The sequence below is a fragment of the Suncus etruscus genome, chromosome 6 (assembly GCF_024139225.1).
Source record: "Suncus etruscus isolate mSunEtr1 chromosome 6, mSunEtr1.pri.cur, whole genome shotgun sequence".
Lineage (NCBI taxonomy): Eukaryota > Metazoa > Chordata > Mammalia > Eulipotyphla > Soricidae > Suncus > Suncus etruscus.
The window spans coordinates 25,451,394-25,473,515 of NC_064853.1; the positions used below are offsets into that span (position 1 = coordinate 25,451,394).

Genomic DNA, 22,122 nt, shown 5'->3' on the forward strand with positions numbered 1-22,122 from the left:
CCAGAAACTTGTAAAAACCACCAGATTGGATCAGAGAGCTAACAGAGGACATGCAATGCTTGTATAGGTCATACAGTGCTTGCCATGCATGCGGCTTACTGAGGCTCAGTCCTGGCACCTGAACACTATCAGGAATGATTCCTGAGAGAGAAGAGCCAGGAAAAAGAAAATAAATTTTCTGACAAAAACTGCCTAATTTTCACAAAATATTATATTTTGTGTGTGAGAGGAGGGGCTTAGGACATGCTTTAGGACATGATGCTCAGAAATTATGCTTGACTGTGTTAAGAGGCCACTCCTGGCAATGCTCAGGGAATCATAAGCAATGCTGGGATTTGAACTGGCGTGGGCTATGAGAGCAAGTCAAGAGCCTTAATCCCTGAACTAGCTTTCTGCAGCCCCAGAAAATTACCATATATACTCGAGTATAAGCAAAGGTTTTCAGCACAAATTGTACTGAAAAACCTGAACTTGGCTTATACTTAGGCCAGTCATCTTCTGCTGGCTGCTGGAGGGGGCGGTGCTTCAGCTCAGTCCACAAGTTGAGGCTGAGCTGAAGAGGTGGGCAGCTGAAATGAACTGTTTGCCACTGAACTATTTAACCTACAATATTCAATAACACATTTAATTAAGTGAAAAACCCACTTAAGGCAGTAAAGTGTGTAAATAAATGTTTATAAATCCTGAATCCTTATTATCAGGGATTTTGGAGTATAAGGATTCAGGGTTTTGTTTTTGTTTTGTTTTTTTTTGTTTTGGGGCCACACCCATTTGATGCTCAGGGGTTACTCCTGGCTATGCTCTCAGAAAGCGCCCCTGGCTTGGGGGACCATATGGGACACCGGGGGATCTAGGGGTATCTGACCGCAGTCAGTCCGCTTGCAAGGCCAACACCTTACCTCTAGCGCCACCTTCCCGGCTCCAAGGATTCAGGTTTTTCAACCATTTATTTACAATGCTTTACTATCTTACATGGTTTATTCACTTTATTAAAGTTGCCATTAAATACTATGGGTTAATGTCGTACATTAATGGTCTACAGTATATAAAAATAATCATGTAAATGTAATTGTGTTCATTTACTGATTCCTCAATTATTTAATTGTTTTGAGTAAATATTTTTTGGGGGGTCACACCCAGCAGCACTCAGGGGTACTCCTGGCTCTACACTCAGAAATCGCTCCTGGCAGGCTCGGGGAACCATATGGGATGCCAAGATTCGAACCACCATCCTTCCGCATGCAAGGTAAAAATGCCTTACCTCCATGCTCTCTCTCTGGCCCCTTATATTTTTTTTTTTTTTTTTTTTTTTTTTTTTTTTTTTTTGGTTTTTGGGCCACACCCGTTTGACGCTCAGGGGTTACTCCTGGCTATGCGCTCAGAAGTCGCTCCTGGCTTGGGGGACCATATGGGACACCGGGGATCGAACCTCGGTCCGTCCTAGGCTAGCGCTGGCAAGGCAGACACCTTACCTGTAGCGCCACCACCCGGCCCCCCCCTTATATTTTTATTTTTGAAATTTACCAGTGGCTGCTCCATTTTCCACCTCGGTTTTCCCAGGTTTTTTTTTTTTGGGGGGGGTGTAAAATTAAGGGGTCAACTTATACTTGAGTATATACAGTATACTTTGCCTATGATAAAATGTGTTCTATGATTAAAAGATGACAACTCCGATTGAAGGGCATGCTGACCACATGATACTCTATGGTGATCTACTTTTCCTATTTCATGCTGCCTGATTTTCGTTTGAGGACTTCACAAGCAGTGCTCATGGGGCCAGCAGGCCACTCTTCGTGCTGAGGTCCTGCTGCCCAGGACCAGAGGACACAGGGTCCCACTAGGGCCACTCCCAGTGAAAGCTCAGTGAAGTGGTCCAATAAATTCCCACAGGAGAGCTCCCCTGGTTTGGTTGTCCCATGTGAACAGTAAATGACATGTGAGAGAGACACCCTGGGCTTTGGCAACCTAGACTCTCTGGACTTCACTCCCCCTACACTTGCTCACTTCCCACTAAGCCAAATAGTGGAGTACGGGGGGGGGGGGGGCTGCGAGGCTCCATAAAGGGGGGCGCATTTGACCTTGGCAAAAACTGTCATAACAAGCGAAGTCCTGTGTTTATATCTCTGTATGTGTCGGGCTGAGTTGCTGTGTCCTGCTTCAAACCCTGCTTCGAAAAGCTATGCACTGCAAAACAGGCTCATTGTAGCCATTCATCCGGACATCACCTCTGATTAAAAAATCAGCTCAAATTATTTTATATATTTTTGTTTTGCAGGTTAAATGTTTAATAAAGATACTATTTACAATGTGCGGGGGAGGGGGTGACGGAAAATAGTCGAGAAGCACTGCACTAAGCTCACCAGAAACAGAACTCTTCAGGCACACCTGCCTCTTGGGGAAGGGAGTAAGATGCTTAAGAAAGATAAGAGAGAGCAAGGAGGCGGAGATAGCATGGAGGCGGGGCATTTGCCTTTCAAGGAGAAGGACGGTGGTTCAAATCCCGGCATCCCATATGGTCCCCTGTGCCTGCCAGGGGCAATTTCTGAACATAGAGCTAGGAGTAACCCCTGAGCGCTGCTGCCGGGTGTGACCCAAAAACTAAAACAAAAACAAAAAACTGTAGATAACTGTCTGCTCTCAGCATTTCAGTAGCCCTCTCAGGGTTGAAACAAGAGGTCCACAATTTTCAAAAAAAAAAAAAATTGAAAAATGGGCCCAGAGAGATAGCACAGCGGCGTTTGCCTTGCAAGCAGCCGATCCAGGACCAAAGGTGGTTGGTTCGAATCCCAGTGTCCCATATGGTCCCCCGTGCCTGCCAGGAGCTATTTCTGAGCAGACAGCCAGGAGTAACCCCTGAGCACTGCCGAATGTGGCCCAAAAACCGAAAACCAAAAAACAAAATACAAACATTGACAAAGATGCCTAAGAAAGATAAAAGGTTCCCAAAGCTGTGCTCTGTTCTTCTCTGGAAGGAAGGGCCAGTTTAGTCTCTGGTCTGGAGGAGTTAGGGAACACCCAGCAGTTCAGGGAGAGTTAGGGAACATCCAGCAGTCCAGGGGTTAGTACTGGCTCTGTGCTTGTCAGAGCAGAATGGTTGGCAACAAACAAGGTAAGCACCTTAACCCCTGAATTCGCTGGCTATGATAAACACTTCCTCTACCAGAGGTCCCAAACTCAGCCCATGGCCCTCAGTACAACATTTTGTGGCCCTGCCCTAGAGGAATCTTTTTTGTTTTGTTTTGTTTTGTTTTAGTTGTTTGGGTCACACACCCCAATGTTCAAGGCTTACTACTGACTTTGCACTCAAGGATCACCCCGACTTTGCCTCCTGCGGCCCCCAGGTAAATTGAGTTTGAGACCCCTATTCTACACTCTTGCTAGTTGGTCTATTCTTTTGACAGCCCAAAAACAAACAGGAAAGAATGAAAAAACAATAGAGAGTTTATTACCTTGAGAAGCCAGCATTTCAAGTAATTGATCGGCTATGTCCGGAGGCAAACTCCAATGTTGTGGAAGACACAGAGTCCCATCAGGTCTTTCAGAACAGATTTTCTCCAGGTTATCAACTAGGTAGTTCATGCAAATGTTGAACAATGAATAAGGAGATGCCTCCTCCTAGAAAATAAAACCCAGACAAACTTTGTTAGGATACATCTGCAGAAAATACTCTGGGTTTAGAACTTCTGCCTTGCAAACAAATGGGCATGACCTCAAACCCGAATATCTAGCATGCACTGAAGAAGATAATCCTAGCAATTTAAGTCTGGCATCTCTGCTGCCTCTGAGTACAAATGACTTCCAGCTGTGATCAAAAGTGTATAATATAACCACAAAAAGGGGTTCTCAACTCCTTGTGAGAACCACAACTAAAGTAATGTGAAGCTCAGTGAGCTGAACGTGTATGCACCTTAGCGTGATAGATGATCCTCATAGCTAGACAGGTGTGCAAACTAGTTGTTAAAATAGTAACAAGGAAGGGAATACAAAAATAAGTAAAAATTTGACATAAAGGGGCCTGAGCAATATAGCACAGCAGTAGGGCATTTGCCTTGCATAGGACAGATCCAAGACGGACCTGGTTCCATCCCTAGCATCCCATATGGTCCCCCTAGCAGGAGCAATTTCTGAGCCAGAAATCTTCTACATAGCCAGAAGTAACCTCTGAGCATCACCTGGTGTGGCCCCACCTCAAAATTTTTATTCAACATAAAAATAAGTCATGGGGACCAGAAAGATAGTACAGTGGTTAAGATGCTTACCTTGCATGTGTTGACCCAATTTCCATCCCCAGCATCCCAAATGGTCTCCTGAGCACCACCAGCAGTGGTTCTTGAGTGCAGAACCAAGAATAAGGCCCCAAACATCACCAGGTGTGCTCCCTCAAAAAAGACAGTCATTCCAGAGGAGCAGAGTGGGGGGAGTGCATGCTCTGCAGAGGCCCAGGTTCAATCCCAGATACATGATGGTTGTCCCCCACCCACCTCCAGTTCTACACATAGCTGGGTGTGACCCTAAGCTCAGACATGGGAATAGTCCACCAGGTGTGGCCTCCAAATTAATTTTCTTGCCATATATTTTGCTGCTTGAAGCAGCTACCTAGAGATGCCTTCGTTGTACTCTACTAATGGTCCCTTTCTCCTCCATGACTGGTGTTTATTCAACAAATATTTGAAAGGCAGGTATATATTAGACATGAATGTAAACTGATTGCCAAAAATAGAAAGTAATCTTGGGCTAAAGCAATAAAGCATTTGCTTTGCTTGTGTCCAACCTGGGTTCTATCCCCAATACACATATGATCCCTTAGATCCCACCAAGAGTAAGCCCGGAGCACCTTGCAGTCCCCCTCAAAAAATATTCATTATCAGAGGCTTCAATTAACCTCCATACTACTTTCAACTGATGAAATTCCCTCAATATTCCTAAACTACTGTACAAATATCATTAACTCTTTGTCCTTGCTACACTCTGCAGGAGTCCTCAAACTTTTTTAAACAGGGGGCCAGTTCACTGTCCCTCAGACCATTGGAGGGTCTGACTATAGTAAAAACAAAACTTATGAACGAATTCTTAGCACACTGCATATATCTTATTTTGCAATGAAGAAACAAAACAGATACAAATACAATATGTGGCCCGCAGGCCATAGTTTGAGGACCACTGCGACACATCTTTATTCCAGAAATAACTACACACCTTTTTTTGTTGTTGTTTTTGGGCCACAACTAGTGATGCTCAGGGTGACTCCTGACAGTGCTTGAGGGACCATACAGGATGCTGGGGATCAAATCCAAGTTGGGAGAGTGAAAGGCAAGCACCCTTACAACCCAAAAAAAAATTGGAAGGGGGAGTTAATTTTGGAGCCATACCTGGTTGTGCTCAAGAGTCTTCACTCAGAAATCAGTCCTGGCAGGCTCAAGGGAACATATGGGATGCTGGGAATTGAAACTGGGTGGACCACATGCAAGGCAAACGTCGTGGGGGGGGGACCTCTTTATCCATTTCTAATGGTTCTTCCCATGACTTGTATCAGCCCAAGAGCACTGCACTACTCCCCTTCCTCTTTTGTTGTGATACCAAGTGCTTCAACTACTGACAAACATCACCAAGCACCTTCCTTTCTTATAAGAATAAAATTCAGGTAGACACTAAATCCAGAAAAATCTCATAAAGACCATAGATTACAGCCAGTCAGGCATTTCTCCTGTGCACAGATCTCTCTTAGATCTCTCTTGCATCCTGTCTGCAATCCTGCACACCTCCAGGAGTGATTCCTGAGTGCAGAGCAAGAAGTAAATCTTAAGGGGGGGGGGGGGGCAGTGGCGCAAGCGGTAGGGCGCCTGCCTTGCATGCGCTAATCTAGGACGAACTGTGGTTCACAACCCCAGCGTCCCATTTGGTCCCTCAAACCAGGAACGATTTCTGAGCACATAGCCAAGAATAATCCCTGAGCATCCCAGGTGTGGTTTTCCAAAAACAAAAAACAAAAAAAACAAACAAAAAAAAAACCTTGAGTACCACTGGTTGGGCCCCTCAAAAAAAAAAAAAAAACACATATATATAAATAAATCCAGGGCCCGGAGAGATAGCACAGCGGTGTTTGCCTTGCAAGCAGCCGATCCAGGACCAAAGGTGGTTGGTTCAAATCCCGGTGTCCCATATGGTCCCCCGTGCCTGCCAGAAGCTATTTCTGAGCAGACAGCCAGGAGTAACCCCTGAGCGCTGCCGGGTGTGGCCCAAAAACCCCCCCAAAAAAAATAAATGAATAAAAATAAATCCAGAAAATTTGAAAACTTTCTATTTAATTAACACTTGCAAATATTATCTCCAAATGAGGTCAAATCACAGGTTTCAGGCCTTAGAAATATGCTTTTATTTTATTTGGGGAGGGCCACACCCGTTGACGCTCAAGAATTACTCCTGGCTATGCGCTCAGAAATCACTACTGGCTTGGGGGGGACCATATGGGACCCTGGCTGGGGGATGAACCACGGTCAGTCCTATGCTAGCACTTGCAGGGCAGACGCCTTACCTCTAGCGCCACAGTCACAGAGCTATGCCTTTAAAGGTCAAAATTCCACTCGCTACATGTAGGTTACTTTCGAGTAACTCAAGGGATCCCCTTGAGTAATCTGTGTGGGATCCACCACCACCCACACCTTCCCACCCAACTCCACACTGTCTCTGAATCTACCTGCATTCTCAGCTTTAGTCCAAATGCCTTTCTCCAGAATTCTCTGTGAAATCTATTCCCTCCACTTTGAAGGTGTAGGTGTAGGGAAGTGCAAATCTTTGGAAAGTGATTAGACCTGAGGGTAAAGTCTTCAAGAATGGAATTTCTTACAAAAGACTTATGCAAGTCCCACCCCTTATACAAAGTCCTTATGAGCCCATCTAAGAGTCCTTATAAAGAAGTCCAACTAAGTCACACCCACTCGATGTATTTTATATTTTCAGTGCTCTATTTTCATGTGTCCGTGTTTATGTGGAAAATAATCTCTAGGAAATTTTATTTGGGATGGCAATGCTGAGTGGTACCAGTGATGGAGCCCAGTGTGCGCAGCATGCGTGCAATCTTTTGAGCTACTCTGACTGCTGTATTCTTAAATGGCAGCAGGAGCAGGGGAAATCATGCTGCTGAGTCGGTTCAATCCCTGGCACCCTGTAAGGTCTCTCAAGCCCACCAGGAGTGATTCCTGAGCCAGGTGTAACACCTGAGCACCACTGGGGTGGCCCAGAAACAACAAAACTAACCAACCCTGGGAAGGACTCTGTTGTCTTATTTGGATATGATCCAGAAGCCAGTACTTCGGGACCCTGTGGCAGTGTGACAGGCAATGCAACATGTAGGTGAAGGCAGCAGAGGACGCAATTTCAACCCAGCCGTAGGTCAGACATGAACTTCTAGGGCTAGGGAGCTAGTGATCTAACCATCCCCCTCTCATTCTCACTGAGGTTATCCTTGTTTAGAATCTCAGACAATTCATAGATCTTTTTGTTCAAACATTAGGTGGCAGGCCCCCAATTTCTTTTCTTTTTTTTTTTTTTTTTGGTTTTTCGGGCCACACCCGTTAGATGCTCAGGGGTTACTCCTGGCTTGGGGGGACCATATGGGACGCCGGGGGATCAAACCACGGTCCTTTCCTTGGCTAGCGCTTGCAAGGCAGACACCTTACCTCTAGCGCCACCTCACCGGCCCTTGGCCCCCAATTTCTAATAGTTACCATCTTGGCCTAGAGCCCATAGGTAAGTCTAGAACCTAGAGCTGACATCTTTGGCATCTGGAGCTCCTTTGCCCATCCAGAGCAGATTATTTCAACCTCTAGACAGAGTTCAACCCCTGTTGCTAAGTGTAGTGGTCCTTCTTTCCTGGCTAGGATCTCTTTATATGGGAAATCCAAAGACGTTTGGTTTTTTTGGTTTGGTTTGGATTTCGGGGACCATACCCGGTGATGCTCAGGCGTTACTCCTGGCTATGTGCTCAGAAATCGCTCCTGACTTGGGGAACCATATGGGACACCAGGGATAAAACCCAGGTCCGTCAGGGGTCAGCCATGTATAAGACAAATGCCCCACAGCTGCACTATCACTCCAGCCCCACAAAGACATTTGTATTGTTAAACTTCCTAGCACCAATTTGGCCTATAAAGGAGCAGGCCTCATTGGTGAGGGGCAGCTAAATTCAACAAGCCTGTTTGAACCCATGCTGCAAGTTCAGATGGTATGTAGAAAAGAGGACACTCCCTTTCTCACCCATTGAGTGGTGAATGGGGTGACACTTGGTGACACTTGGGCATCTCCCTATTTCTACAGATGAGGAATGTCACCTCTGGATTCACTCCTTTTGCATGCATTATAAAAACTGGCAAGCATTCAACTCGAGACTCTCAAGAAAGACAGCCTGATTTTTTTTTTCTACACAAAAGCATGGCCTGAGTATCCTCTGGATGGTAGTGAATGCTATTAGCAATTATGGATTAATTTTGTCAAGCTATGTGGAAATAAACAGATTCCCTGTTATTTGGGGAATTGTGGCAAAAACCTGACCTTTGTAAGGAGTCCCTGATGGATCCTGGTGCTTTTACAATGTTCTTTTTTGGTTCGGGTTTTGGGTTGTTTTTCAAGTTGTGGGGTTTTTTTGTTGTTGTGGTTTGGTTTTTTTTGTTTTTGTTTTTTTTTTTTTGGTGGGGGGGTTCACACCTAGCAGCACTCAGGGATCACTCCTGGCAGGCTCAGGGGTCCATCACCTGCAAGGCAATGCCCTACCTGCAGTTACAAAATTATGTAATAAGTTTTTAAAGGAGAGAAATTCTTGAATTTTGTTTCTTTTTTTTGTTGTTTTTCTGCCACACCTGGTGGCAGAACTACTTTGAAACTGACTTGTTGGGGGCGGAGAGATAGCATGGAGGTAGTGCGTAGGTGGTTCGAATCCGGCATCCCAGATGGTCCCCTGAGCCTGCAAGGAGTGATTTCTGAGCCTGGAGCCAGGAGTAACTCCTGAGCACTGCTGGGTGTGACACCCCCCCACCACCACCAAAATGGCTTGTTTTGTTACCCTTGACTCCAGAGAGTAAAGAGGAGAAAAGTTCTGTTGTGCTATCACCTCCTCCCCCCTCATCAAGCTCTTATTACAGCAACTAAGTGGGATCCCCTGGAGTTAAGCTCTGAGGGGATCCAGCAGTCAACTTGTATTTGTAGCCACTTCTCAGACAGGATGCAGCCTACCCCGAGGCTAATTGCTCTAAGTGCAGCCACCCCCCCACCCCCAGTTGCCCCTTTCCCTGGGGAACTTGAATTTTGCAGAGCTATCAAGGTCACCTCTTCCTCAAGTTATAGCTCTCAGCCAGTTCCTCCCCAGATCCTTCAATTGCATGAGATCCCTCCAGAACAATGGCGAGATTCTGCTCAAATTTATAAGCCTTTCTCATTGCAAGAATTTTAAAACTAATTTCGAAAGATCTGAATAGCGCAGCGGTGGGGTGTGCCTAGCAAGCAGCTGATCCAGGATGAGGAGGAAAGTTGGTTCGAATTCCTATATGGTTTCCCCTTCCCCCCCCCAGCCAGGAGCTATTTCTGAGCTTAAGTGCCCATGGATATGACCCAAAAAAAGAAAGACCTGGAAGGCTACACAGATAGAGGAACTATTATCATTAATAGTTTTAAATACAGTAGGGTTTTAATACAGTGCTTACGTTGCGAGGCAAAACCTCACTGCTGCTGAAAAGGACATAAGGTTTTATGGGGATATAGTATTGGCCAGGAGGTACCCCTAAAAGGGAGGATGCAAGGCCCCAGAGACAAGAAGAAAACTCACACTTAGGCCGAAGAGATTGCACAGTAGGGTGTTTGTCTTGCAAACTCCAGTGCGCTGTTGGGTGTGGCCCAAAAAACTAACCAAAGACTAACAGGGCCAAAGAGATAGCGTGGAGGGAGATAAGGCGTTTGCCTTGCTTGCTGAAGGTCGGTGGTTCAATCCCAGCATCCCATATGGTCCCCCGAGCCTGCCAGGAGCGATTTCTGAGCATGGAGCCAGGAGTGACCCCTGAGCACAGTAGGGTGTGACAAAAAAAAAAAAAAAAACCAAAAAAGACTAGCACTCAAGTTCAGCCTTAGGCAGAGACCAGCTTTTCTGAAAGGGGGCAGAACTCTAGATGGGACAGAAGACTCAGGATCGGGGGATATCAGCTGGGTTGGGGAGGGGGATGGACCAGTTCCCAGTCAAACCCCAACTGATCTAACAGAGGGACAATGGCCATTGGACCCTTCTTTTTCTCAGTGCTTTATTGAGGGACTAAGTGCAAGGGTCAAATCTCTCAATTACAGTCAAGAGCCCCTCATTGGACAGGAAGCAGATGAGATCCCCTCAACCTTTCTTGAACTTCTTGAAGGACTAAGGGGAGCTCTAATATTAGCTAATAGCTATGAGGACCAGTTAATACTCCAAGACAAATGTATCTCTCAGGCTGCCCAGACATTAGGAAAAACCTCCAGAAGGGTCCCACATGCCCCCCCCCCAGGAAATAATGAGGTGCCTTCTTGAGGTAGGCCAATAAAGTTTATTATGCCCTGAGGAAGGAGGAAGCTAGGTGGGAAGAGAGAAACAAGGGAAAAGAGGCACAAAAGGCACTGATGGTAGCTCTAAGAGAGGTAGATTACAGGGGAGATTGCATAGATGAGAAGTCTAAATGTCACCTTTGCAAAAAAGGATCCTCACTTCCTAAGAACTGCCCCAGGTTAAAAAGTAGTCTGGGAAGCTGGAGGGATAGCATAGTAGGTAAGGCATTTGCCTTGTCAGGTCAGATCTCCTGCATCCCGTTTGTCTCCAGGGCCTGGCCTGCTAGGTGTCATTTCTGGGAGCAGAACCAGGAGTAACCCCAGAATCACCACCAGATGTGGCTGGGAACAGAAAAGGAACAAAAACAAAAAAGAAGTTTGGGCAAGGGGAATCAACTGAAAGGTCTACCCTGAGGGGCAATGGTCCCAAAGGGACAGTTCCCAGTCCAGAGGGTGAGGACCAGGACTAGTAGGTGCAGAGGCTCTTGTTCTTTGAGGCCCTCTTATATATCAGACAATGATAAACTTTTCTACATTTAACTCTTGAGTCTGAGCATCATTACTACTCAATATTGTCATCCCTGAAAAGAATTACTACTCAATATTTTCACTTTTGAAAAGATAGAATATAACCTGGGAACTGTGGACAACCACCTGCCTTCACTAATCCTGCAACATCACCACATATGGTTCTCCCAAGTACTGCCTGCAGTGATCCCTAAGCAGAAAGACAGAATAAAGGCTTGAGAGTCTCTGTATAGCCCCCAAAATAAAATTAATAACAACCCTCCAGGGTTCAAAAGATAGCACAAGTAGGTGCTGACCCCGATTCCAATGACACATGTGTCTCCTGACCCCAAGCACTGCCAGGGGGGTCATTCCTGAGCACAAAGCAAGGAATAAGTCTCCAAGTACCACAGGGTATGGTCCTAAAACCAAAGTAAGTAAATGAAACCTTTCAGCAAGCCAAGATTTAAAAAAAAAAAAAAAAACTTCAGAAATCGAGACCCCCCCAAACAGCCAAACTGACACTGAGAAATGAGAAACTGGGAGTAATCTCATTACATAACCCGCAACTATACACAAGTTATCAAAACAGCAAGGTACTGGAATAAGAACAGACTGATGAAAGGGTCAGAATTGAATACTCAAGAAAAAAATCCTCATATCTATGAATAGATAATTTTAAACAAAGGAGCAGAGAACATGGAAAGGAGTAAAGATAAGTCTCCTTGACAAATGGTATTACAAAACTGAATAATCACATGCATTAATTAAAGTTGGATCCATATTTCAGATCTTGAAAGTCAACTTGAAATAGATCAAAGACCAAAAAAAGAAAAAAAGAAAAAAAAATGGGCCCGGAGAGATAGCACAGCGGTGTTTGCCTTGCAAGCAGCCGATCCAGGACCAAAGGTGGTTGGTTCAAATCCCGGTGTCCCATATGGTCCCCCGTGCCTGCCAGGAGCTATTTCTGAGCAGACAGCCAGGAGTAACCCCTGAGCACTGCCGGGTGTGGCCCAAAAATCAAAAAAAGAAAGAAAAGAAATAGATCAAAGACTTAAAGAGATCAGACGGGATTCTATAAAGTACACTGAGGAGGAAATAGGAGCAACAGGACAACAGACAACCACCTGCTTCCATCTCCAGCATCCAATACTTTTCTCCTTCACTACCAGAAGTAGTTCCTGAGTGCAGAGTTAGGAGCAGCGGTCCTCAAACTATGGCCAGCGGGCCACATATTGTATTTGTATCTGTTTTATTTCTTCATTGCAAAATAAGGTATATGCAGTGTGCGTAAGAATTCGTTCATAAGTTTTGTTTTTACTATAGTCAGACCCTCCAATGGTCTGAGGGACAGTGAACTGGCCCCCTGTTTAAAAAGTTTGAGGAACCCTGGCTAGGAGTAATCAGGACATTGCCACTTGTGGCCCTAACTCAGAATCAAAGTTTACTTCCAGCTTCTGCAGGGCCTGGGGGAACCATACCAAGTGCTGAGAATATAAAACACCTGGAATGGGGCTGGAGATAAGAGGAGTTTTCTCCTTGCATGCACAGGGCTGATCCAGGTTCAGTCACCAGCACCCCATATAGTCAGTCCCCTGAGCCGGGAGCAATTCCTGAGTGTACAGTAAAACACTGGGAACCATCTGTGTGGGTGGAAAGCTGATAAAAAAAGAAAAAAAAGCAACTTTCATCCAAGACTAGTGGGAATGTTGTCAGGTTCAAACTCCCACATAGATTTCTCAGGAAAGTTAGAATCGCACTGCCATAGGGCCCAGGGATTACATTTTTGGGTATCTAACCCCAAAGTGCAAAAGCATCCATTCAAATACAACCTGTTGGGCCCCGAGAGATAGCACAGCGGCGTTTGCCTTGCAAGCAGCCGATCCGGGACCAAAGGTGGTTGGTTCGAATCCCGGTGTCCCATAGGGTCCCCCGTGCTAGCCAGGAGCTATTTCTGAGCAGCCAGCCAGGAGTAACCCCTGAGCACTGCCGGGTGTGGCCCAAAATCCAAAAAAAAAAAAAAAAAATACAACCTGTTGCACTTTATAGATAGGCGACCCTCCGAACGAAGACAGGACTGCAAAAGTAGGGAGCGCTTGCCTCGCGCACGGTCCCGGTTCCAGGTTCCATCTCCATGACTCGCGCTCCCCAGCAGAGATCCAGCCGGGGGGGGGGGGGAACCCATCAGTAAGAAAAAAGAGGGGCCGGAGAGCTAGCATGGAGGTAAGGCGGTTTGCCTTTGCAGGCAGAAGGACGGCAGTTCGAATACCGGCCTCCGCTATGGTCCCCCGGAGTCTGCCAGGAGAGATTCTCGAGTGCCGCCGGGTGTGACCCCAAAAACCAACCCCCCCCCCGAAAAACCCTGAAGACAACAGGTGCCAAAGACACGGGGCTAAAGAGTTTTAATGGCTCAAGTGTCAAGCAACATTCGGAGCGGGGCTCGAGGGCCGAGCCCCGTGGAACCCAAGGGGGGCTCCCGGTCGGGGTCCGGGTTCCAGACGGCCGAGACGCAGCGGGTGAGTTCGTTCGAGGAGGAGCGAAGCAACTTGCACCGCTCCGCGGCCGGCCGGAGTCCCCGCTCTGGGACTGCGACCCCCGCTCGGGCCCCGCGTCGAGGCCGCAAGCACCCACGGGCGGGCGGCGGCGGCGGCGGGCGGGACGCGCTTCCCCCAACCCGGCTCGGGGCAAGCTCACCTGCAGCACGGCGCTCCCCTGCGCATCCTGCTGGGCGTCGGGACGGAAGCTCACCCGGGGCACCTGGACCTTGTGGAGCAAGTGAACCATGGCGGCGTCGGAGCACGGCGGGCGTCGAGCGGGGCCCGGATCACACGCGACGCGGCGCGGCGGAGAAGAGGAGCGCGAGCGAGCGAACGGACGCAGCGGCAGCACCAGCAACGGATCCTCGAGCGGCGCAACGGCACGAGCCCGCGGGGGTGGGGCCGGGGAGACACGCCCCCTAGTGACGGACACGCCCCCTAGAGACGGACGCGCCCGTTGACCGAGCCACGCCCCTGGAGACAGCCACGCCCCCTGGAGGCGGCCACGCCCTGGAATACTGGAATAAATCCCGCCCTCAGGAGACGGCCACGCCTCTATTAGACAATCACGTCCCCGCCCCCTGGAGTACGGTCACGCCCTCTTGTAGCCACGCCCCCGGCACAAGCCACGCCCCTAAGAGACAGGCAGGACCTCGGACAGCCACGCCCACTGGAAGACGCCACGCCCCCGGAGGACGCCACATCTCTGGGACCGCCCACTGCCCCCGCACCTGCAGGATCCTGCTGCCCTATTACTTACTGCCTTCCAACCTACCCAGCCTCTGAAGACTATCGTCTCTAGCCAAGGACCCACATTTTTGGACGGTTCTCAGAGGGCTGACTCACTCTCGGTTTTTGGGAACCGGATCCCTCAAAATATGTAAGCCTTTCTGGAAAACAATATGGAGATTCCTCAAAAAAAAAAAAACAACTGGAAATTGAGCACTAATATGATCCAGAAATACCACTCCTAGGATATGCCTTAGGGACACAAAAACACAATACAAAAATGTCCTCTGCATTCCTATGTTTATTGCAGTGCTATTTACAATAGCCAGACTCTGGGGGGGAAAAAAAAAAAAAGAAGCCCGACAACAGATGAGAGGCTAAAGAAACTGTGGTATATATACACAGTGGAATACTATGCAGCCATCAGTAAAAATGAAGTCATGAAATTTTCCTTAAATGGAAAATATTATGCTGAGTGAAATAAGTCAGAGGGAGAGAGATAGACACAGAATAGTCTCACTCATCTGTGGGATTTAAGAAAAATTAAAGACATCATTGTAGGGGCCAGAGAGATAGCACTGAGGTAAGGCATTGGCCTTGTGAGCAGAAGGACGGCAGTTCGAATCCTGGCATCCCATATGGTCCTCTGAGCCTACCGGGAGCAATTTCTGAGCGTAGAGCCAAGAGTAACCCCTGAGCGTTCGGGGGTGACCCAAAAACCAAAAGAAAAAAAAAAAGACATCATTGTTATAACACCCAGAGACAATAGAGATGAGGGCTGGAAGGACTGGCCCATTATATGAAACTTACTACACCAACAACTATCGTGACAAAATGAATGCTTGTCTCAAATACAGACGGGGTGAGAGAGGAAGAGATGGGGGACATTCATGGTGAGAATGTTGCACTGGTGAAGGGGGAGGGTGTTCATTTTTATAACTGAAACCCAACTACAAACTTGTGTAATCATGGTGCTTAAATAAATATATTTTATTTATTTATTTATTTATTTATTTATTTTTGTCACACCTGGCAGCGCTCAGGGATTACTCCTGGCTCTATGCTCAGAAATCGCTCCTGGCAGGCACGGGGGACCATATGGGATGCCGGCATTCGAACCACTGACCTTCTGCATGCAAGGCAAAAGCCTTACCTCCATGCTATATCTCTCCGGCCCCCCAAATATATTATTTAAATAAAAAATATCAAAACATGTAAGGAACTGAAGAGACAGCACAGCAGGGAAGACATGCACACTGACCACCTCGGCTATCATCTATGGTCTCCCAGAAATTGCCAGGAGTGAGCACTGAGCAGTACCCGAGTGGCCCTCTCTCCACTTTCTCCAAAAAGTCTGGAGAAGCACCTTTTGTCGCTGTTTACACTCCTATAAATATTCCCTGTTTTTCCCTGTTTCTACTCCTATAAATATTATATTAACTGAATCAAAGATGAGAACCACTACTGATTTAGTAATACACAAAATTAACTATTTAGGTTTTTTGTAGCCTGAAAAGTACAGTTGGGGGGGGGCACAGAGATAGCACAAGGGGTACTTACTGGAATTAAGGCATCTTCTTTGCTTGTGGAGAATCCTCTTGACCTCTTGAGCACCACAAATATGTACTCCCTCCCACCTCAAAAAATAAGGCCAGGCCCGGAGAGCAGCTAAATCCTCTCAGGTAAAAGTAGACTACAGGGTGACATCTTTGACTCTTTCCTTTTGGGAGAGATTTGATAATTCCATATGCCTTTGTGTTGTAACAAACAATATGAATACATTTGTGCCTGCATGGAGTAAGGAAGTAATGGTGAGTGGGAAATTGAGGACACTGTCAAGGAACTTCACACTGGTGGTGGGATTTCTGTTTGAACATTTAATGCCTGAAATGACTGTCTTAGGAGCAACTTGATAAATGTTATAATAAAAGCTAGAGAAAAAGAAAAATGATGTTTGACTGGTATGTTGGGGGCTCTGGGCAGGACAGCTAGCAATAGGCCCCCTGGGCTGACCACTTAGTCCAGGGGACCAAGATCCCCACACACACACACACACACACACACACACACACCAGGTCTTCAGGGCCATGCCTGGTTAATCGGGCCCTGGGGGGAGCGGGGAGAAATTCCTCCCTATGCATCCAAAATGCACCCCCCGTGCGTACTTCATGTATTAAGAGTATTCCTTGGGCCCGGAGAGATAGCACAGCGGCGTTTGCCTTGCAAGCAGCCGATCCAGGACCAAAGGTGGTTGGTTGGAATCCCGGTGTCCCATATGGTCCCCTGTGCCTGCCAGGAGCTATTTCTGAGCAGGCAGCCAGGATCCTACTCACTATACTATCATTAATTTTATTTTGTGAAGGAGGGGGTTGACTTATGTGGTAGTGCTCAGAAGCTATTCCTAGTTCTGAGCGCCACCAGCTGTGGTCTAAACTACCCTCTCATTAAAAGAAAAAAAAAAAAAAAAAGAAAAGAAACTTTAGGGACCAAAGTGGTCGGCCAATCCAGGTTCCATCCCCATTAACTCATATGGTCCTTGTCAGAAATCATCCCTAAATTCAGGGTCAATATGAAACAGAAGCAGCCCTGAGCACCCAAGGTGTGCCCCCACCACCACCACCACCATAAAGGAGGAAATAATTGAATTAAAAGGACGGAGTCGCAGCTCTCAGACACCAAGACTCGAGGTTCATGCAAAAGCAAGAGGTTTATTGTTGAGCATATATGCAGAGGTCCTCAATCATGACCAAAGACCAGAGGATGAGAGCCCTGAGCAAAGTTTTTCACTTCTTTTATAGTACTCTGGCTGCTTACAGAATGTCTTGTGACAGTCATGTTCCAGGAAGTGCATAAAACATGGCAGTTACATCTCAGGAAATGCCCAAACCATTAACCATAAAGCAATTTACGCAAAACATCCCAGACAGTCACATTTGCCTGCAAACTTTAACTGCAAAGGGTTAGTCACAAGGTCAGTGTGAGTGGTGGGGCCTGATGAAAAAGCAACTTATGGGCCCGGAGAGATAGCACAGCGGCATTTGCCTTGCAAGCAGCTGATCCAGGACCAAAGGTGGTTGGTTCGAATCCCGGTGTCCCATAGGGTCCCCCGTGCCTGTCAGGAGTAACCCCTGAGCACCGCCGGGTGCAGCCCAAAAATCAAAAAGAAAAAAAAGAAAAAAGAAAAAGCAACTTATGCAGCATATCCCATAACAGTTACATTTGTCTGCAAACTTTAGATAATAGTTAATCACAAGGTCAGTGTGAGTGGTGGGGCCTGATGGAAATTGCAGGTAAAAAGTTTATTTCTTTTCAGAATCACTGATTGGAAAGCCCCCAGTTGAGCCATCTTCAGAACCTAAGGCCAGACTCTTAATTTATTTGAATCGCAACTTCCTCATCAGTAAATGCTTCATCGCATAGGGTAAAATAAGGTAATACATGGAAAACACATCACAATGTTTAGCAAAATCAAATCCTTCCTAAGTGGATTTATATGGTAGCGTTATTTTTTCAAGTGCAGATAACAGCTAAATGCTCTCAGAGATCCTTTTATATGTATACACTTGAAAAAAGTCCTACACAGAAGCTTTTGTCCCCATTTTCTAAATTGGTTAACTAAATGTGAGCCAATCTTTTATGTTTCCCAAAGTCAAGTTTCGAAGTTTTTGAGGTGTGTGTGTGTGTGTGTGTGTGTGTGTGTGTGTGTGTTTTGGGGGCTACAGCCAGTGGCAGTCAGTAATAACTCCTGGCTTTTCGCTCCTATCAGGCTCGGGAACCATATGGGATGCCAGAAATCAAACCTGGCATCCATCCTGGGTTGGCTGCCTGCAAGGCAAACGCCCTCCCGCTGTGCTATTGCTTCAGCCCCTTTTGTTGTTTTTGTTTTTATGCCACCCCCGGTGATGCTCAGGGGTTACTCCTGACTATGCGCTCAGAAATCGCTTCTGGCTTGGGGGATCATATGGGACGCTAGGGGATTGAACTGCGATCTGTCCTAGGCTAGTGCACACTGTTTGCGCCACCACTCCCACCCCAATATTTGTTTTGTTTTTATTACTCCTGGCACTAACACTTTGGAATTATCCTTATTGGGGATGGGGAACTCTATGTTGAGGATTAAATCCTGGCTGGTTGCATGCAAAGCAAGCACCCTACCCACTCAGGCCCCAAGACATCTATTGCATGAACCATTGAAAATTTTTTTGGTTTTGGTTTTTGTACCACACCCAGCGGCGCTCAGGGGTTTACTCCTGGTTCTGCACTCAGAAATCACTCCTGGCAGGGTCAGGGGACCATATGGGACGCTGGAGATCGAATCTGGATCTGTCCCAGGTCAGAGGTGTGCAAGGCAAACACCCTACAGCTATCCTATCTCTCCAGCCCTCTAACCTCATTTCTAAACCTAGATTATACACTCTAGAAATCTGCTTTCTCTCTCTCCTCTCTCAATCTCTCGCCTCCCTTCTCCTCTCTCTCTCTCTCTCTCTCTCTCTCTCTCTCTCTCTCTCTCTCTCTCTCTCTCTCTCTCTCTCTCTCTCTCTCTCTCTCTCTCTCTCACACACACACACACACACACACACACACTTTCTCATGCCTCTCCACCCCCATCCCCAAAAACAACATCCCAAGATCTTACGCCACATGTACCCAACCACCAATTTAGGCTGTGTCTTGACATTCCCCCAATTACTATATAATGTTTAATACTCTATTGTAAGGGCAACCCCTAGATCTACAAAAATAGCTGATCTCCCCTTCCTCTTGCTGATTTAATGACAATATCCAGTCATAACCTTTTTTCCCTTTTTTACTATTACTTTATAAACAGATATTTGATGCACACAAACACAGTTGCCATGTTCAAACTGGGCCAACTCCATAGACTCACTCTTTTCTAGAACTAGATGCAAACCAAGCTGTAAAAGATTACGGCTACACTAGCCCACGCAGCAGAAAGCTAGACATATGAGGCTGAGAGGGTGGGCTTCAGGCATACTAAATTGTTTCACCCCGAAGTATTGCTCTGTGGTTCCAGTAAAAGCTCTTCACAATCACAGTTTGCGTATACCCTGGTTTTTAGGCTGATATCACCAGAGCTTTTTTTTTTTTTAATTTTTTTGATTGGTTGGTTGTTGGGCCACATCTAGCAGTGGTCAGAGGTTACTCCTGGCTCTGCACTCAAAAATCATCCCTGGCAGGCTGGGGGACCATATGGATGCCGGGAATTGAACCAGGTCCCTTCCGGGTTGGCTGCATGCAAGACAAGTGCCCTACCACTGTGCTATCTCTCTGGCCCTTCACCAGGGCTTTTTGAAATGACTATAGATACACACACATACCCATCTTGCCTCTTTCAGGCAGCTCAGTACATGCCCATAAAGCTGTAGTATTAGTCATAGTGCTTTAAATTTTTGGAGAACTTTATTTGTCTGATGCTAAAGGTCATCCCTTAAGGTGTAGCCCAATTTAACAGAATGGACAGCTAACAAAAACACAACTAAATCTTCTGCCATTGTGTTAATGACTTTATTAGAGATACAGTAATTTTCACAAATGTGCTTGCTATTGTACTTTTTTTTTCTTTTTTCCTTTTTCTTCCTTTTTATTTATTTATTTTTTATTTTGGGCCACACTTGGTAATGCTCAGTGATTACTCCTGGCTATGAGCTCAGAAATCGCGCCTGGCTTGAGGGATCATATGAGACTCGGAGATAGAACTGTAGTCTGTTCTGAGTCAGCCACATGCAAGGCAAATGCCCTACTGCTGCGCCATCACTCCAGTCCCTGTTTTGTGTTGTTTTTGTTTTTTTGCCACACCGGCGGCACTCGGGTTACTTCTGGCAGGTTTGAGGAACCAGATGGGATGCTGGTCCGTCCTGGATTAGCAGCGTGTCAAGGAAAACGCCCTACTGCTGTGCTATCGCTCTGGGCCGCCTCCTAAAGTTTTTTAATTAAACATTTAAATTTAAAAATTAATACTTGGGGGGGGGGGCAGAGAGATAGCATGGAGGTAAGGCGTTTGCCTTTCATGCAGGAGGTCATCAGTTCGAATCCCGGCGTCCCATATGGTCCCCCGTGCCTGCCAGGAGCGATTTCTGAGCATGGAGTCAGGAATAACCCCTGAGCACTGCCGGGTGTGACCCAAAAACCACACACAAAAAAATTAATACTTGGGGGGGGCGGAAAGATAGCATGGAGGTAAGGCATTTGCCTTGCATGCAGGATAGTGGTTTGAATCCCGGCATCCCATATGGTCCCCCGAACCTGCCAGGAGTGATTTCTGAACGTAAGCCAACAGTAACCCCTGAACGCTGCCGGGTGTGACCCAAAAACCAAAAATAAATAATTAAAAATAATTAAATTAAATGAATACGTTGGGTCTGAGAGATAGCCCTGGAGTTTAGGTACTTGTTTTCCTCATAGTGTTGACCCCAGTTCTATCTCTGATACCACCTATGGTCCCCTAAGTACTGCCAGGAATCTTCCCTGAGCACAGAGCCAGGAGGAAGCCCTGAACACTGCCAGGTATGGCCCAAAAATCAAAATAATTTTAAACAAGTTGGGGCCAGAGCAACAAATAGCACAGTGTAGGACATTTGCCTTGTACACAGCCAACCCAGGAAGGATCTGGGTTCGATTCACAGTATCCAATATGGTCCCCCAAACATGCCAAGAGCGATTTCTGAGCGCAGAGCCAGAAGTAACCTCTGAGCGCTGCAAGATGTGGCCCAAACCCCAAATAATAAGTCATAATAGTAATTTTAAATAAACACTTAAAATAATTTCTTTGACTCAATTTCCTCCTTTAAATTTCTCCCCCATATTTTCTTCTTTATAGTAAAACTCCAAAGTTTTGTCACTACATGCTGCTTCAACCTTTTCCTTTTCACAGTCCACTAAACCATTCTTGCAAGTTACTATAATAATGATAATTTTTCATGTTCCATCTCCATTTGTGCATTGAGCTTGTTTCTTCTCCCAAAGCACTATTTTCACATATGTGTAATGCAAAGGTCTGGTTTTACTGTCATTCAAGGGCCAATCAATCCAGAGAGCTGGGGCTGGAGAGCTGGTACATTGGTAAGGCGTTTGCCTTGCATGTGACCAACTGGATTCTATCTCTGGCATCCCATATGGTCCTCTGAGCACCACCAGAGGTGCAGAGCCAAGCCAGGGTAACCACTGAGCACTGTCAAGTGTGACCAGGGTAGAAAATAAAAGACAAGGCCCGGAGAGATAGCACAGCGGCGTTTGCCTTGCAAGCAGCTGATCCAGGACCAAAGGTGGTTGGTTCGAATCCCGGTGTCCCATATGGTCTCCCGTGTGTGCCAGGAGCTATTTCTGAGCAGACAGCCAGGAGTAACCCTGAGTACCACCGGGTGTGACCCAAAAACCAAAAAAAAAAAAAAAGAAAGAAAGAAAATAAAAGACAGGAGCTGGAGAGAGAGCACAGTGGTAGGGTGTTTGCCTTGCACGCAGCCAAGCAAGACAAATGGTGGTTTGAATCCCAGCATCCCATATGGTTCCCAGAGCCTGCCAAGAGCAATTTCTGAGCACAGAACCCGGAGCAACCTGGGTGTGGACCAAAAACAAAACAAAACATTAAAACAATTACTACAATTATGAGTAGCAATCACTGGTAGAAGAAAGCTTGCCACAAAGAGTAGAGAAGGATCTACTATGAAAAGGGCATGCATGATGACACCCCTTCATTAAGAGTAGTACAAACCAGGGCCCGGAGAGATAGCACAGCGGTGTTTGCCTTGCAAGCAGCCAATCCAGGACCAAAGGTGGT

At 46.5% G+C, this 22,122-nt stretch overlaps 1 protein-coding gene across 1 annotated transcript in view; it reads right to left on the bottom strand.

Moving 5' to 3' along the window:
* The window catches only part of ZYG11A (zyg-11 family member A, cell cycle regulator), a 40,717-nt gene extending 27,520 nt beyond the window's left edge, over positions 1 to 13,197 (bottom strand). Inside the window, exons 1-2 of the mRNA XM_049775476.1 lie at positions 13,162 to 13,197; positions 3,450 to 3,615 (exon numbers count right to left, since the gene is read on the bottom strand). Coding sequence (XP_049631433.1) covers positions 3,450 to 3,615; positions 13,162 to 13,197 — 202 coding nt within the window. The remainder of the gene's footprint in view (positions 1 to 3,449; positions 3,616 to 13,161) is intronic.
* Positions 13,198 to 22,122: the final 8,925 nt, after the last annotated feature.